Raw genomic sequence first — 17,445 nt, forward strand, 5'->3', positions numbered from 1 at the left:
CTAGACTAGCTAACCCAGAACCCCGAAGTTGCCCGGTCATGAGCATTCGAACGGAGACGGGGGAGGTGGTTTATTCGCAAGAGGCAGTGCTGCAGCGGTTTAGGTCATACTACACGGACCTCTATGAGACCCAGCTGGGGGTGGAGGACTCCGCAATAGCTGACTATCTGGCGACTGTTTGTCTCCCGCGGGTGGATGCCGAGACTGCGACGGAACTGGGCGGGCCCGTCACGCTGCAGGAGATCCGGGTGGCCATTAAGCAGATGGCCAGAAATAAAACGCCGGGGGTGGATGGCCTGCCGATCGAATTCTATGCGCAGTTTGTGGATGCCTTGGCGCCCAGGCTCTTGCTGGTCTACGCTGAGGCCATGGAGCTGGGGCGTCTTCCCCAGTCGATGAGAGAGGCATTGGTGGTGCCGCTGTTGAAGCCCGGCAGGGACGCCTCTGATGTGACGTCGTATAGACCTTTGTCTATGCTGACGGTCGATTATAAAATACTGAGTCGCATATTGGCCACTAGACTATTGCCAAATATGACCAAGTTGGTTCATGAGGATCAAGCCGGTTTTATCCCCACCAGGAGCACGGCCTTAAACATTCGTCGCCTGGTCCGCGTGATAGACAGCGTTTGGGGCCCTGAGCAGAGGCCAGCAGTGCTCTCCGTGGATATCGAGAAGGCTTTCCATAGCCTCGAATGGGGGTACCTCGATGCGGTGCTCGAGAAGTCCGGCCTGGGGGAGGGGTTTGGACGTTGGACGAGGGTCCTTTACTCCTCTGCTACGGCCAGGGTACGGCTGGGAGCAGTCATATCCTCAGCTTATCCCGTGCGCAGGGGGACAAGACAAGGTTGCTCGCTGTCTCCCCTGTTGTTCGCCTTCGCGATGGAACCTTTGGCGGCACAAGCACGGACAGGGGCGGTGTACGGCGGGGTTAGCTGTGGGGAGGAGACGCACCATATTTCGCTGTACGCTGATGACCTCCTGCTGTATCTGGAGGACGCCGGTGACGCTCTGGACGGGGCTATGGGGATGCTGTCGCGCTTCGGCAGGCTCTCGGGCCTCAAGGTCAATTGGACCAAAACCTGTGTTTTCCCGCTGCGGGCGGATGTGCCATATTCCCCTCCCACTCTGGATGTGGTATGGGAGGCTACGTGCTTCACTTACCTGGGGGTCCGGATATACCACGACATCGTGAACCTGTTGGACGGTAATATAGGGCGTTGTATAAGGGCCCTGAAGGGGTGCATGGCCTTCTGGGCAGCCCTCCCGCTCTCGGTGCTGGGCCGGGTTGCGTTGCTAAAGATGGTGGCTCTGCCCCGACTGCTCTATTATTTCCGCACCCTGCCAATATGGATCCCGCAGAGGACTTTCAAAGAATTGAAGACACAGGTTACTGGCTTCCTGTGGGGGACCGGACGGCGGAGGGTGGCCCCGACTGCTCTGATGCGGCCTAAATTCGAGGGGGGACTGGCGGACCCCGAGTTTGAATTATACTACCTGGCGGCACAGCTACAAGTGCTGACACAGAACGTTGCTAAAGTGTTCAGAGGCCCGGAACAGGGACGGGGGACTGGCATCCAGAGGCACGTTCTCTCCTACATAGTCATGCAACTGAAACTAGACCCGAGAGACTTATCCATTGAAGAGAGAACTCTTCGGTTATGCTGGCAAAGGAGCATGAAGAGAGCGAAAGCGGCGCGACCTTATGCACCGGAGATCCCGTTGGGGATGCTGACTGCGTTGCCGCATGGAGGCGACTGGTCCCCGTTGGCGGAGTGGGAAGAGCTGGGGTTGCAGATGGTGGGGGACCTCTACGTAGACGGGGCGCTGGCCCCCTTCGGGGTTTTGCAGGAGCAGTTTGGCCTCCCGGATGGGAGTTATCTCCTGCATGCGGCGGTGAGTGCGGTGCTACAAAAACATTGGAGGGAAGGGTTGGCGGAACCCACCGCAACCCTGACCTGCCAATATGTGGTGATGGCGGCGGGAACGATTAAGGCGGTGACCTGCCTCCAGGCTAGACTGCTGCAGGAGGGGCTGGAGCCGCTCGCGGCATTGAAGGAGCGGTGGGAGGAAAGCATAGGCAAACCCATCCCGGAAACGATCTGGAGCCACATCCAGCGGAGGACCTGGAAGGGTAGTGGGAATGCCCGCTTTCAGCAGGTGCATTTCTTCATCCTCCATAGGGCATATTTGACCCCTGGAAAGATTAGTCGATACTTTAAGGTGCGGGATGCCGCTTGCCCGAGATGCTTAGCACTGGGAGCCGAACTCGACCACATGCTGTGGGGGTGCCCGAAGCTTGGGACGTACTGGGCTGAGGTGGGGGAGATCTTGAATGCAATAACTGACCGGGAGGTGGAGTTTGACATGGCGTCGTGTTTACTGCTTTGGTTCCCTCACACGGCAAAGACGAAGGTGACGAGCAAATTCATTGACTTAGGGCTCATGTTGGCCCAGAGGGAAATTACATGGCACTGGAAATCCCGGGAGGGCCCGTCAGTCGGGCGATGGATATCCGAGTTGTTGAAATGGTCTAGATGCGAGAGTGAGATTAGAAGGCGGCAGGCAACTAAGGCGGATAACGAGAAGGGGTTGGAGTGGGTGAGGGCTTGGGAGATGATCGTACAGGCTCTGCAGGATCTTCGGCTGGAGCGTGCGGAGCGCGAGCGTTAGGAGAGCGGAGTTCCCTGAGGCTGGGGAGATTAGATGCAAACCCCGATGATTGGCGCGCATTAGTGTTAGGAACCACTGGTAGGGCCCACATCAGCAGCAGTTGGGGGGTGGGGAGGGCGGGGGGGGAGTTAATAGGGTAGGGTTGTAGTGTTATGACGAGTTGGATTTGGGGAGAGAATCTGATAGGAATGAAAGCAGAAGCTCTCATGGGACATGGACCGGGCATCGCTATGAGAAGATCGTTGTGATAATTTGATTCACTGCCTAACTACGCCGCCCGGCCCCCGGGATGTGGGCTAAATGGCTGTGTGCATTGCTACAACGAGGGGTGGGATCTGAGATTGTACGCGGATGCCGGTTGCCCTGATGGATGTTTTGTTTAAAATGCTGCAATAAAAACATGTTTAAAAAAAAAATGAGGCTTTCAATCTTTGGGTGGTATAAAGCCTTATGCAATTGTTTTTTTTTTTAAATCTCACTTGTTTTATTTATAGAAAAACACTGCTGGTACCCCTGTCTGTTAACAGTTTGTATGGAAGGCTAACTCTTGTGAAAAGGGTCGTCAGCACATCACTCACCTGTACCACTATTGTTCCTCTTAAGAAAACAGCTTGTGGATAACATTTGGCGTAGGCTATTACAGGCTATACAGTGGCTTCCTGTAGTGTGTTTCAAGGAGCCTAAGATCCCTGCCGCTGTGTTTGTACCATGCATGCAGGATGGTGTTTGTTTGAGGGGATCAATAGGGAAGCTCTTTGTGGATTTTTAGGTGCCAACAGCACATTCTCTACCAACATCACACAGTGATGTATCGGTACTTAGTCCATACTATCTCTGCACAATTATTGCCTGTTTCTTATCCATCGTTATGTCCATCCTAGTGCATCCATGCGTATTTTAGGTATTTCTCTCTTGCTTGGGCTAACCTAAAACTGAGGCTATCATCTGGTTTTTAAAGTATGGTAAGAATTGTTATGGTCAAGAGAGATCTAGTGCCCTGTTTTTATCATTGCACCTTTCCCTCCCACCCTTCAAGGTTTTATTGTCCTTCACGTAGTGGGACCCTGTTATAAAGGAGGTATTTACTCACCTGGCTGCTAAAGGTGCAGATCTATAGGCATGCTTTTGAAATTTGGGAACAGCAGTTCTCAAAATTATGGGGATGATGTCCCCTACACGTTCCCTAATTCTTACGTCCCATATCTAGAGGCATGTACTTTGTCGTCTACATAGATGCACATTATATAGCTAGTTCCCTCCAGATTGGTGGGACAGTTATAAAGGCTGATCACAGTCTACTGATACCTTCTATCGACTAAATCCCTTTTTGAGTGTTCATTCACCCTCACATTATAGGTATATGAATTAAGACTGGGCATTTCTCTTCTATAGTTAACTTTTGCTTTTTATGAGCACAATCTAGCAATGTGGCATCATTCCCCATGGCAAGAGATAGGATTCTTTCACGTATACATTTCCCCATGAGGAGGCCAGTCCTACAATATTTATATTCCTTTACTCATACTTTCCTCACAGGGAAGCCAGTTACACAATATTTATATTGTCCTGATTCTTCAGACATTTATTTTCTGTTTTGTGCCATGGGAAAGGAAGTCTTGGTTTGGGTACTTCTGTAGGGGCCATTGGTTTGATGCACATGTACATTTTGGATCATATCAACTGTGTTCAGGATAAACTGCAAGAAACATGGATCCGATCTGAAAAATAAGTTGCTATAGCAAAGGACATTGAAAGTTTAGTTTGTCAGGTATTTTCAATTCCTTTCACTAGTAAAATAGTTTGTTTGAATGATTTTTGCTCCCCACAAAAATATATTTTTGCCAGTTACCACTTACTAAGTTCATACTTCGAAAATGTCATGTTGCACATTTATTTAAAGAAACACTTTCTCTCTCTCTTTCTCCACATTATGCATGCAACCCTCTGCAGGTTGCAAAGAGTAAACTTGAGGTAAGTTAAAATACTGAAAGGAGTAAGGAATACACAGAATTTATATAACACATTTTGTAGATAACCTTGCTGCATGTCCCACCTTCATTCGTTGGACAATTTGAACTACTTGACTTTACAACTAGGCCATGGGAAGAACTAGACTGCCACCCCACTACTACTTCTATATTTCCTCACCTAAAATGCTTCGGTCGGTTGGACAGTGGTTAATAGTGCTTTACAGAAACCCTAAATAAAGTTAAAATAACAGACTCTGTGTCTTGATGTTAGTTCATGTGTTCCTTCCGAAAGTGTTATTGAGAAATGTGGTTTATAGATACTTCTATGCTTCCGGAGGATGATAATGTGCTAGTGACATCAGGTTTGTTTTGATTATTGCCTTATAACCTAGTATCCTCAAGGTTCTACTCCTGCAGCCTCTTCAGATCATCATGATACTTAACAAATTACAAGCACGCTTACCCATGTCACATGCGTGTTGAAAACTGCTTTGGAAAGTGGCATTTCCTTGTGAAATCTACTAAAGTTAAATATTAAAAAGAGGACAGCCTTCTGTGTCACTGATTTCTTTTTTTGTTCTTTTCAGCTTTCAGACGTCAGCTTTTCAATTCAGGTAGCACAGTCATCACATAAGCTGAACGTAGACCACGATCAATTAACAAAAAATGCAATTGTTCCTGCAAACCGAGTTGTGGCTTTGGTGGATTCCGGAGTGGAGAGTATGATGGAGGTAGCTGTTGAAGGCAAGGGAGAGGTAAAGGATGGTGGTGAGGATGGAAAATCCAGCGGCCGAGGACCTCACAAAGAAAAGATGGGCAGTGAAAGGATGGACAACTATGCGCCAAGGCGAGGTAGAGGTAAACATCTGTATTATTACTTTTTTCATGTAACACTCTCAAGGAATACATAGTGCCTGGTTTATTAATGAGTCTTGTTGCCCCAGTCATCTTGGGTTGGCGCCATTCAAACACTCTGCAGGTGGGGTTGTATCAGTGAATCCTTTTTTCACCTTCTTCCTCAGTGAAGTTTATTTATAGGTTTCTTTGCAGTCCCTACTGGGTAGTTGTTTTTTTATATAAATCTTTTTTATTGATGACAACAGTAACACATTACATATTTTGAAAGAATGACATCACGGAGTACATCTGCAACCGTCTTATGCATATATATTAACAAATCCTACTTTGCTCGTGTGCTTAGAGACACAGTCCCCCACCCATCTCAGTCAACATGTAACTCCCTGAGATGCCACTCCGCACGCAGGGGCTTGCATACATTTCCTCTATATTTGTTTCACTTTCCCCATATTTGTGACCACTTTCTGGGACAGCCCCTTACTTCATATACAGTCTTTTCCATGAGCATGCACCAGTCCATATCCTTCTTCCATGCCACAAGTGTTGGTGCTTCCTGTGAGCCCCATAGTCTAGCAATGCTACGCTTGGCTACCATCGCTTCCAGTGTCACCCAGGTTCTTTCTTTGTAGTTAAGGTCTGTGGGTCCCCAAATGTTCAAGAGGCGGAGTCTTATCTTGGGTTCTACTGTTATGCCCAACACCTCCTCCATGCACCGCGCCCAAGCTAACCAATATCTTCTAATACTTACACACTCCCAAATGATATGGATGAATGTGCCTTCTTGACCACACTTCTCCTGCAATCAGCGTCCGCCCTGTAGCTCATTTTTGCAAGCGCTGAACCAGATTGATATGTTCTGTGTAATATATTTAACTGAACCAGTCGTAGTCTGGAGGAGATTGCGGCGTCTCTGGGGGAAGCCAGGGCCTCAAACCATTCCTCGCCCTCCATCTCCGCCACATCGCATTCCCAATGTGCACGGAGCTGGAGGAGGGGGTCTGGCATGTTGTTGACCAACTTCTTATATGTCAGTGAAGTAGAATTATTATACATATATTCATCGAGGATTCTATCTTGGAGTGGGTAGTATTCTGGAGGCGGCGCCCCCCTTGGAATGGCAGCCTGCAATGCAGCCCTTACCTGTATGTATCTAAAGTACTCTGTGGGTGCTAGGTCAAACTCTGTTTACAGCTGCGTGAAGGGAATCATGTCTCCATTTTTCCACAGGTCCCCAACCCTTAAAATTCCTATCAAATCCCTTGGAGTTTCTCAGGTTCCCAAAACGGTCTGCGTCCCGGAGTGGGGTAACTTGTGGGGTCTCCCCCGCCCATCCCATACTATTGTTGACTGTGTGCCATATCTGTACCATGTGTGCCATTGGACCCGTTAAGTGTAGTTTATTGGGCTTGGAATAGAGTGCTCTGACAAAACTGCCTTCTGGGAGAAGCCACCTATCACATCTGATATCCAGGGTCATCCTGGGGTCTATATGTGCCTTGGTTTATGGCTGTCAGCTTTGACGCCCAATAGTATCTTTTAACATCGGGGAGTCCAATTCCTCCGTCATACCACTCTCTTATTAGTTTTTGGGTTGATATACGGAGAGGTTTTCCTTCCCACAGGAGCTCTCTCCGCTCACTTTCAATGGCTTTGAAATAGTCTGATCGTACGGGGCACGGTGAGTTTTGTAGGATGTAATGAAAGCGTGGCAAGGACATCATTTTAAAGAGTGCGGCTCGGCCCCCTACTGGGTAGTTGAGGCAGCCTTGTATCAGGTCTGTTCATATTTTGTTAGCTTATTGTACATAAAGAGAAAGCATCAGGAAGAAGACATCTTTTAAGGACTGTTGCTTTTTCCTTACCCCATATTTCCTTTCATTAGGGATGACTAACCATGCATGTGATTGGATGGTTCTCTGCTCTGACAAACATTGTTTTTTTATGCTTGCTCCATGTGGTGACAGGAAAGCAGTGTGGGTTTATTGTGGATCCCAAAAAGTGATCAAGACCATTAGTGTCTGAATTCAAGTGTTGGATTTATCTTGGGATATGTTTGCAACTAAATTTGGCTTTGCATTCTACCCTACTACACTTACTCTGATGCAGTACAAACCCAAATGTCCCCCTCTAATGTGTGGTGAAGATCTTCTGTACATGGAGAGAAGGTGACTATAGAATGCTAAGGCACATGTTTGAGAAGAAGGGTTCTCTTCCAGGGGATCCTCATCAAAGTCATAAGCATTAGAATATTCCCGCCCATGCGCGGGACCCCGGAAACACTATATTATATGTGCCCCACATATATATCCATATATATATATACCTATATATATATATATATATATATATATATATATAAAAACAAGCAATTGCAGCCTAATAAACACCAGAGCTGAATCATGCCATAAGGAATTTCTACCATACATGAAAAACATGCATTAGAAACAGGAGAAACAATAGCAAAATTTGTTTAGAAACTGTTTTAATGCTCAGCAAACAGTAGAAATCCTCATAAATCACTGAAAGCATAGGAAGCTCCCAGGCTGCTTTGCAAACACCCAGTCTAAAAAGACTGAAAAGCTAACCTGTAGCTGTATAGCAATAAACTGACACCGTGCCTGTAAGGCACACCTGACCCCCAGCTTCACCATCATGCCTCAGCGGTGATAGTTAGGTCAGTTGTTCTTTCCGGCTCCTTCAGGAAGGATCCTGGCAACACAGCTCCCCTCTTTTCAGTTTTGTCAGAAAATATTTTCACTTTTTACAACTTTTATTCCTTACTTCGACATTTTTCATCTGTTAACGTAAGAAGCTGTCTTTTTTGACAGGTTTGGGCATTTTTTGGTATCTTAAAATGCCATCTCTTTTTGACCCTTGCCCTTCTTGTGGCAAAAAGAAGGCCAAGACTGATTCTCATAGGGTCTGTATCCTGTGTTTACCGGAAGACCATGATCCTAAGACCTGTCCTCACTGTCAGAACCTGTCCAAAAGAACTTTGAAGGACAGGGAAAGGATTCGCCTGTATGGCCTGGCAGGTAAACCATCTAGAGGAAGATCTCCGGTAAGGAAGGGCTCCAGGAGGTCTAGAACGCCTTCTAGAAGCAAGTCCTCGCGTCCTTCTACTTCAGCGTCGGGCTCGGCGCTGAGAAAAGATCTTCAGGTGGGTCATATTTCCAAGAAAAGACCTTCGACAGCGGGCTCGCCATCGAGAAAAGGCACATCGTCGACGTCGAAGACTAGTCTGCCATCGTCAATCCGGCGTCGAGAGACAAGACCCCTCCGCCGATGTCAACCCGGCGACGATCGGCGTCGAGGAGCAGAGACCCTCCGCCATCGTCAACCCGGTGACGATCGGCGTCGAGGAGCAGAGACCCTCCGCCATCGTCGACTCGGCGACGATCGGCTTCGAGGGGTGTCACCCCTCCGTCGTCGAGGGCAGGCTCACTTCCGTCATCGCAATTCCATCAGTGATCGACGTCGAGAGCGAAGACTCCTCCGCCGTCGTCAACCAGGCGACGATCGGCGTCGAGGATGAGGTCTCCGTCGTCGTCTCGACGGCGTTCGGCTTCGAGGGCAAGAAATACCCCTCAGCCGTCGTCGCGCAGACCGTCGACGTCGAGAATTGGACGAGTTCGGCGTCGAGAGAGAGAGTCCCTCCGTCGTCGGCTTCGCATCGCCGTTCGACGTCGAGGCAACATTCTTCACCTGCTTCTCATCGGCACCGGTCGCCGTCGACACGGCGTTCGACGTCGAGCAGACGAGAGGCCCGACGAGCAGGAGGGCAGGAGCCCAGATCGACGTCGAGAGCACGCTCGACGTCGAGGCAGGCCTCGGTGAGGTCTGAGGATGGATTGGTGGTCCTAGTGACGGAGTCAGCTTCGCGCCATTCGTCCTTGCACTCATCCAAGGGGGCTTCTCCAAGGTCAGCTACTCCGCAAGGTCTCTCACGGTGAGAAATTGCTAGCCATGTCCGCAGGTCTCCTTCAAGACAACGCAAGACCACTTCTGCGGTTCAACTGTCGCCCAGATGGCTGCTGCCCGTACGTCACTGGCAGGACTCAGGGGCGACAAGGAGGATGCAAGAGTATGCCAGTCTGGCGAATAGGTCTCCTCTTCAAAGATTGGTGGACGAAGTAGACAGAGTGAGTCCTCCCAGACAAGCACGCGGAAAGGCACCTGAGAGACAGCACCCTAGATCGCGCTCCCCCAGGCGAGAAGATCGTGCAGTCAGATTGTGGTAAATTTAAATTACCTGGACTTAATTTATGCGGTAAAATACAATACGAATAACTCAGTAAAAATAAGAGGCAGAATCCGTGGTATTCGAGGGTATAATAGGGAGTTTATTCCTTACAAAGGAATGATGGTTCGAACCAGGCAATCGAGTTCCGTCACCACGAAGGTTCAGGAAGGGATCAGCAATACATTATTGACAGGTTATGGCATATATAGTAATGCATTACAGTAAAGACAGATGCAAGAGGCGTAACAGCTGATAAGAATACACATACGTAATAGAAAAGGCGTTACAATAGGCGTGCATAGAGGCGTATACTAAAAACGTCATTATGATGATGACACAAGTGGGTGGATCCATAAGAGAATCCTGCAAAGTCAGCAAAAATACATGGTAGAGATGCGCGCGCAGCCGCATGACGTATGATTGACGTGTAACTAGAGGGTGAAGGGAACTTGACATTTAGCCCTACATGAGGAGACAGAAGTCTGGGGTGTCAGGACAACCTAGTCCTAAATCATATCTAATATCTTGTGTTTAAAGAACTATATTATCTAGAAGGAAAAGTCTTCTCGGACAGATCTATACTGACTGCTAGTGCGTGTACAAGCGTCTAAGTGTCTATATGAGATGCGAGGGGGCATGGGCCTACCATGGTAACGAGAGTCATGAATTACTTGCACGGAGACAGTAAGGCCGGGCCCTTTGCTCTGCAGCTAGAGGGATGTTTACCTAAGCTATTTAGACAGGAATGCATTTCTTGAGGAGCGGAACAGATAACTTGAAGGCTGAATACAGTTTTTGGCAGGCAACAGGCCGGGCTAGGCACCGTTAGCCGCGCAGGAAGTAAGACAAAGTTCATGGATACAGATGCAGGTCCAGGCTGGAGCATTCAGAGGCAGAAGCAGGAAAAGCTCGATGGCAGAATTCAGGGCCTACCTTGCCAGAGCTGGAAAACGTGAAAAGTATACCATATAAAGACGGTGGCAAGGTATACTTAGGAACGGAATATCTGGCCCATTCATGGCAGATATGAAAGAGTACATATTAACGTTGGACACAATTGTATTTGCGTCTTCATAGCTTGAAGTGGAGGGAACATACATGTACTTGTAGCATGTACATGGAGCCGTTGGGGTCTAGATAGGGGACACAATTGACCATAAAAATTCATATTTCCTCAAGATCACGGGCCCGTGATCATCGACGAGGTAGAAGAACACCATCTACTTCCTCGACTTCCTCCACCCGGTCCTCAAAGAGGGATTACTCCCCCACGCTATCAAACAGCCCAGTGTCCAGGGTCTCGCCCATAGACGATATCAACACATACCATGAGGTTCTGCAGAGGGGTGCTCAGAAACTCAACATTGAGATGTCAGTCCCACAAGTCACGACGACGGTGATTTTCGAGACTCTTCATCAGAAGACTGCATCTCGACCACTGCTTCCATTGGTTCCTGGGATCCTGGAACCTGTCATGGGCACCTTCTTAACTCCAGCAACCATCAAGGCGGTGCCGGCTCGCATCCTTAAGAAATATAAGCCGGCTACCTCTGATCCGGTCTTTGTTAAGATGGATCCTCCTGCAGACTCGGTAATCATAGCGGCGGCAAGAAAGACTCACGCTGTATCGTCGTCTTCCTCTGTCCCACCGGATAAAGAGAGCAGATCTCAGGACTCGTGGGGTCGCAAAGCCTGCATGTCGGCGGCTGCGTCCCTTAAGGTCTCCAGCGCGACTGCGCTGCTCGGCCGTTACGACAGAACTCTCTGGGACTCTTTGGAGCGGTCAAATCCAAGCTCCCAAAGGAGGACCAAAAGGATTTCGAGGAGATAGTCACTGAGGGATCCTTGGTGGCTAATCAGACGATTAGCACGCCGGCAGATGGAACGGTGCTATCAGCGCATTCTTACGCGCATGGAGTATGTGCTAGGAGAGCGTCCTGGTTGAGACTCACAGGGCTGAAGCCAGATGCGCAGCAGAGAATCTTGAACCTTCCATTCTCTGGCTCTTCTCTCTTCGGCACGCACGCGGATGAAGAGATGGGTCGCATGAAGACCGAGTTGGACACCCTCAAGGCGGTTGGGTTGGGGAAAAAGAAGGAGTTCAGACGCCGCTACAGACCCAACCAGCGCAAGGGGCCTCAACAGAGGGTTCAAACCCCTCAGTGGTCCCAGAATAAGACCCAGGGAAAGTCAGAGTTTCGGGGAGGAAAGTCCAACAGAGGTAGAGGGGGCCACCAACAGCAGTCCTCTACCACGGCGAGAGCAGGAGGGAAGTCATGAGCAGTGGCTTCCTCTGCTGCCGTTGCTCACTCCAGTGGGAGGAAGTGCTTCACAACATCTGGCAGAGTGGGACAGCATCACAAAAGATCGCTGGGTGCTGAATATACTGCGCAATGGATATGCGCTTTGTTTCCGTGCGCTTCCAAAGGACATACCAACAAAAAAGTCCCGTCCTCACCAGTTACAGCTGCTTCGAAAGGAGGTGAGGGCCCTTCTTCAAAAGCAGGCTATAGAAAAGGTTCCACCATCTCAAATTGGAAAGGGAGTGTACTCCCGGTACTTTCTGGTCCCCAAAAAAGATCAGGAGCACAAATTTCGGCCGATCCTGGGCTTCGTCTTCTGAACAAGGTCATAGTCAAGGAGAAGTTTCGCATGTTGGCACTTCATCAAATATATCCACATCTGCAAGTAGGGGATTGGATGTGTTCGGTGGACCTCCAAGATGTGTACTTCCACATTTCCATTGCAAAGCGTCATTGCAAGTACCTGCGGTTTGTGGTCGGCCACAGGCATTATCAATACAAGGTCCTGCCCTTTGGACTCAAGTCGGCTCCGCGAGTCTTCACCAAATGCATGGCAGTGGTGGCAGCTTTTCTTCACAGAAAAGGTCTCTTCGTCTACCCATACTTAGACGACTGGCTGCTGAAAGGTCCATCCCAGCAGCGGGTGAGGCAAGACTTCCAGATCTGTTTACAACAGCTACACAATCTCAGCCTTCATGTCAACATGGAGAAGTCAGTGCAGCAGCCCACCCAAACCATCCACTACCTTGGCTCCGTTCTGAACACAAGCGTGGGAAGAGCGTATCCTTCGGAGGAGAGACTGTCCTCAATGAAATGGAAGTGCATGCTCCTGCTCCAGGTGCAGAACCCGTCAGTCCGGCAGGTGGCATCCCTGCTGGGATCCATGGCGTCCTGCATCTTTCTCATTCCCAACGCCCGGCTGAGGATGCGGCCTTTGCAACAGACTCTGGAGGACCAGTGGCATCAGTCAACAGATCGCTGGGAAGATCAGATATGTCTCTCCCAGGCGGCAAAATCCTCCCTCACATGGTGGACTCGGCAGCGCAATCTGATGGTGGGAGTCCCTTTTCACCGGCCACTTCCAGTGCAATCGGTCGTGACAGATACGTCTTTGCAAGGCTAGGGGGCACACATGGGGTGCCTTTAGATACAAGGACAGTGGTCGGCGAAGGAACAGACCTACCACATCAATAGGCTGGAGTCCACCTTGCTCTGAAAGCTTTCCTACCGGCAATCGAGTCCGATTCGGTCCTGGTCCAGACCGACAACACGACGACCATGTTCTACCTAAACAAACAGGGTGGAACTCTGTCGCGTCCTCTTTCCCTGGAGTCACAGGCGATCTGGCACTAGCTTCTCGCCCGGAACCTCTCGGTAGTGGCAGTGCACCTTCCAGGAGAGCTAAATATCAAGGCAGACGCACTCAGCAGGCACGTCGAAGATCAGCCAGACTGGGTGCTGCACGACGAGGTGGTGGCGGACCTTTTCCATAGTTGGGGTCATCCGGAGATAGATCTATTCGCAGACGACGAAAACACAAAATGCCACGCCTTCGCGTGCAGATTCCACCGTCCAGGGGACAAGGGGGAATGCACTTTTGATGGACTGGTCAGGGACATTTGCCTACGCCTTTCATCCTCTGCCCCTGATCCCGAAGGTGGTGTCCAAGATACTCAGATCCAGCATGACGATGATTCTGATAGCTCCAGACTGGCCATGGCAGTGCTGGTACCCGGACCTTCTTCATCTGTCGGTACTTCCACACAGGAGACTACCTTGCAGGCCGGACCTGCTGACCAAGATGGGCGGGAGGATTCTTCATCCCAACCTTCCCTCACTGAACTTGACAGCATGGCTCCTGAGGTCCTGCAGTACGGACATTTGAATCTGCCTCCTGAGTGTGTGCATATTTTGAAAGAAGCGAAAAGACCCTCCACAAGAGCGTCATATGCGTTCAAGTGGAAGAGGTTTTTTCTTTGGTGTAGAGAACATCACCTTGATCCTACGAAGGGGCAGGAGGATGTCATTCTCCCTTACCTTCTGTACTTAGCAAGATCTGGGTTAAAGTATGCTTCTATCAGGGTACATTTATCTGCCATTACAGCATATAGGAGATCTCCTAATCAGCCCTCCTTTTTCTAGATGCAGGTGGTCAAGGACTTCTTACAGGGGTTGAAGGTGTATCCCCCTGTTCGAAACCCTTCTCCTCCGTGGGAGTTGAACCTGGTATTATCTAAATTGATGGGCCCACCCTTTGAGCCAATCCACAGAGCTTCCTTGCAGCATTTGTCTTGGAAGGCCGCTTTTCTGGTAGCCATTACATCGGCGCGCAGAGTAAGCGAGATCCAAGCGCTGTGTACCAAGGAGCCTTACACTGTTTTTCACCATAACAAAGTGGTCTTAAGGGCGCATCCATCTTTTCTCCCTAAGGTGGTGTCTGCTTTTCATATCAATCAGACCATTTCCCTTCCATCTTTTTTTCCAAATCCAGCGACCCCGGCTGAGCGGTCGCTTCATTCCTTGGACCTCAAGAGGGTACTTAAGTTCTACTTAGAAAGTACCAAGGGCATAAGGAAGACAGATCAGTTATTTGTCAATTATGGCGCCATGAGAACAGGCTTCCCAGCCGCTAAGAGATCCATTTCGAGATGGATTGTGTCCTGCATTACCTTAGCTTACCAGCTGGCGAGAAAACCCTTACCGTTGCCTCCTAAGGCGCATTTCACTATGGGGAAAGCGGCCACAGTTGCCTTCTTGCATGACGTCCCAATGTCAGAGATCTGCAAGGCGGCAACCTGGAAATCGGTTCATACTTTTCCGAGGCACTACTGCCTAGAATCTTATTCCAGGGCTCATGCTCAAGTAAGCCAAGCCTCCTTGAGGAATCTATTTGGGTAGCTTAGTTTTTCTTTCTAAGCCTACTGATCACTTTCTGTTTTTTCTCCTTTGCCCGCAGTGAGATGAGGTGAGGCTTGCTATTCTATTCTAATGCTTATGACTATTGATGAGGATCCCCTGGAAGAGAAGGATTAGTTACTTACCTGTAATCCTAGTTCTCTTCCAGGGGTATCCTCATCAAAGTCATAAGCAACCCTCCCGCCTCCCCGGGCAAAGGATTGTTATCTTTTGAAGATGTTGTTAACTCTTTGTGCCATGGCTTTTTCAGTCTCCGCAAAGAACAACTGACCTAACTGTCACCCCTGAGGCATGATGGGAAGCTGGGGGTCAGGTGTGCCTTAAAGGCACGGTGTCAGTTTATTGCTATACAGCTACAGGTTAGCTTTTCAGTCTTTTTAGACTGGGTGTTTGCAATGCAGCCTGGGAGCTTCCTATGCTTTCAGTGATTGATGAGGATTTCTACTGTTTGCTGAGCATTAAAACAGTTTCTAAACAAATTTTGCTATTGTTTCTCCTGTTTCTAATGCATGTTTTTCCTGTATGGTAGAAATTACTTATGGCATGATTCAGCTCTGGTGTTTTATTAGGCTGCAATTGCTTGTTTTATATATATATATAGGTATATATATATATATATGGATATATATGTGGGGCACATATAATATAGTGTTTCCGGGGTCCCGCGCATGGGCGGGAATATTCTAATGCTTATGACTTTGATGCGGATACCCCTGGAAGAGAACTAGGATACAGGTAAGTAACTAATCCTTATACACTTGTTCCCAAAATCCAAGAAGGATTTGAAGTTTATGGAGAACAAGAAGATGCTTTATTATTTGATGAGTCAATAAGTGATGTATCTAGAAGTCATTTATGTGCCAACAGAAACCATATGGACAGGAACCATATGGTCTTCATATATGCATTCTGTACTCCTCTGGTGCACATGGTGTGCTTTCAGCCTTCTATAAAGTAGTGACACATCCATGAAGGGTTTAAGCTCTGTGCCACACCATATTGTAACTTGAACTGGGTAAGAAAATCGAGGAGAAATTGAGCAGGATTCATGCATGGATACTTAGGTCATCGATGTACTGATGACCTGCTGTGCCAGTAGTAATACACCCATGTTGAGCTTAAGGCTACTAATAGTAGCAGATTGAACATTTGCTGAAATGGATTTTGAACCCAGGTAACATCCCACACATCATGTAGGGTTGTCCTAAATGGTTTGATTTTTTTGAAAGCATGTGGGTGTAATGCTTATCTGCATTTCAGGCCTTAAGAGGCGAGGGACATCCTGAGTCTACAGCCGCTGATAGCAGTCAAACTACTAACAGCCTTCCTACGGGTGCCTGTGCCATATCAGGCCTTCACTGGATTTGTATTGTATTGTTTGTTTTTTCAACTCAACAAACAGCAAAAGTACTGTCATCTTATACATGTAACTGTGTCATAATTTGATGCATTCCAGATTCAGTGACATTTACTTGCTGTGTTCCATTTTTCCCAGTCTAGCCGTCATGGAGTCAGTCTAGCATATAATTTTTGCAACCAGGCTTTTCCAATTTTTTGGCTGGAGGGCAGTGTCCCCTCACTGCCATCTCTTTGTCCAAACCTCAGTTAGAGGTTGCAAATCATGACTCAACTGTTGGGGCAATGGGCTACGCCATTTCTGCACCACCTCATCCCTGCAAGCCACAACCAATCATAAGTTAGCCAATTATTGCTATTTCATGGTCGTCGCATATTCTCAGAAGCACTGTTGCGACTGGTGTAGCAACTGTCCTGCCCAACACGTAAACATCATTTCCTTGCTCTCTTCCTAGAAGGTTTGGATTTTTAGACACTCTCCTGTGGTGTGAAAATGATCCTTTTTGATAGATACTTCTACCTGCAGATTCCCCTGTTGAATAATCCCTAGGCACCTGAATGGATCTGGAATCTTTTCATAGGTCTCCGATACTGGTAGACTTTGATTGCGCCATCTCAATACTGAAAACCACACTAGGGGTGACTTAACTGGAGCTATATAGTGCCTACCCAGACAATGAATGGCTTCTCCACCTAGACCTTCTTTGCCTTGAGGTTTATCCCTCAGGTGGCTCTTTTTCTACTACTCAAGAGAAAATTTAGTTTGCGGCATGTGTGGCTGTAGATACACATGCTTAGTATGATTCCGCCATCTGTTGGGCTCGGAAGTGTACAAGTTGTTTTAATTTGAAGAAAGCCTTTTGAGTTACGAGGGAGAGTGGCTCCTCCTCTTTCTGTTATTGTGCATGGACATCGACTTCACTGTTAAATTGTTTTCTTCCACCATCTGGTTCTAACGTGTGCTCGTCTGCTCCAGTTTGACAGATTTGTTGTTTCTATCTTCCATACCTTACCATCTGTATTGTTTTCAAACACAATTCTTTTCAGTCTCCCTCGCCTCTCCATCGATGTTGACTTTGTTAGGGTGACTCGAAACAATTGCAGCCCTGGTGGGCCTTCGTCCTTCA

At 48.4% G+C, this 17,445-nt stretch overlaps 1 protein-coding gene across 6 annotated transcripts in view; it reads left to right on the forward strand.

Annotated features, from left to right (window-relative positions):
- The window catches only part of ACBD5 (acyl-CoA binding domain containing 5), a 319,177-nt gene that overhangs the window by 202,388 nt on the left and 99,344 nt on the right, over nucleotides 1-17,445 (forward strand). For all 6 annotated transcript variants that reach the window (XM_085631746.1, XM_085631748.1, XM_085631752.1 and 3 more), the window contains one exon: nucleotides 5,230-5,500. In XM_085631746.1, coding sequence (XP_085487872.1) covers nucleotides 5,230-5,500 — 271 coding nt within the window. The remainder of the gene's footprint in view (nucleotides 1-5,229; nucleotides 5,501-17,445) is intronic.

The sequence above is a fragment of the Triturus cristatus genome, chromosome 10 (genome assembly GCF_964204655.1).
Source record: "Triturus cristatus chromosome 10, aTriCri1.1, whole genome shotgun sequence".
In the NCBI taxonomy this organism is placed as follows: domain Eukaryota; kingdom Metazoa; phylum Chordata; class Amphibia; order Caudata; family Salamandridae; genus Triturus; species Triturus cristatus.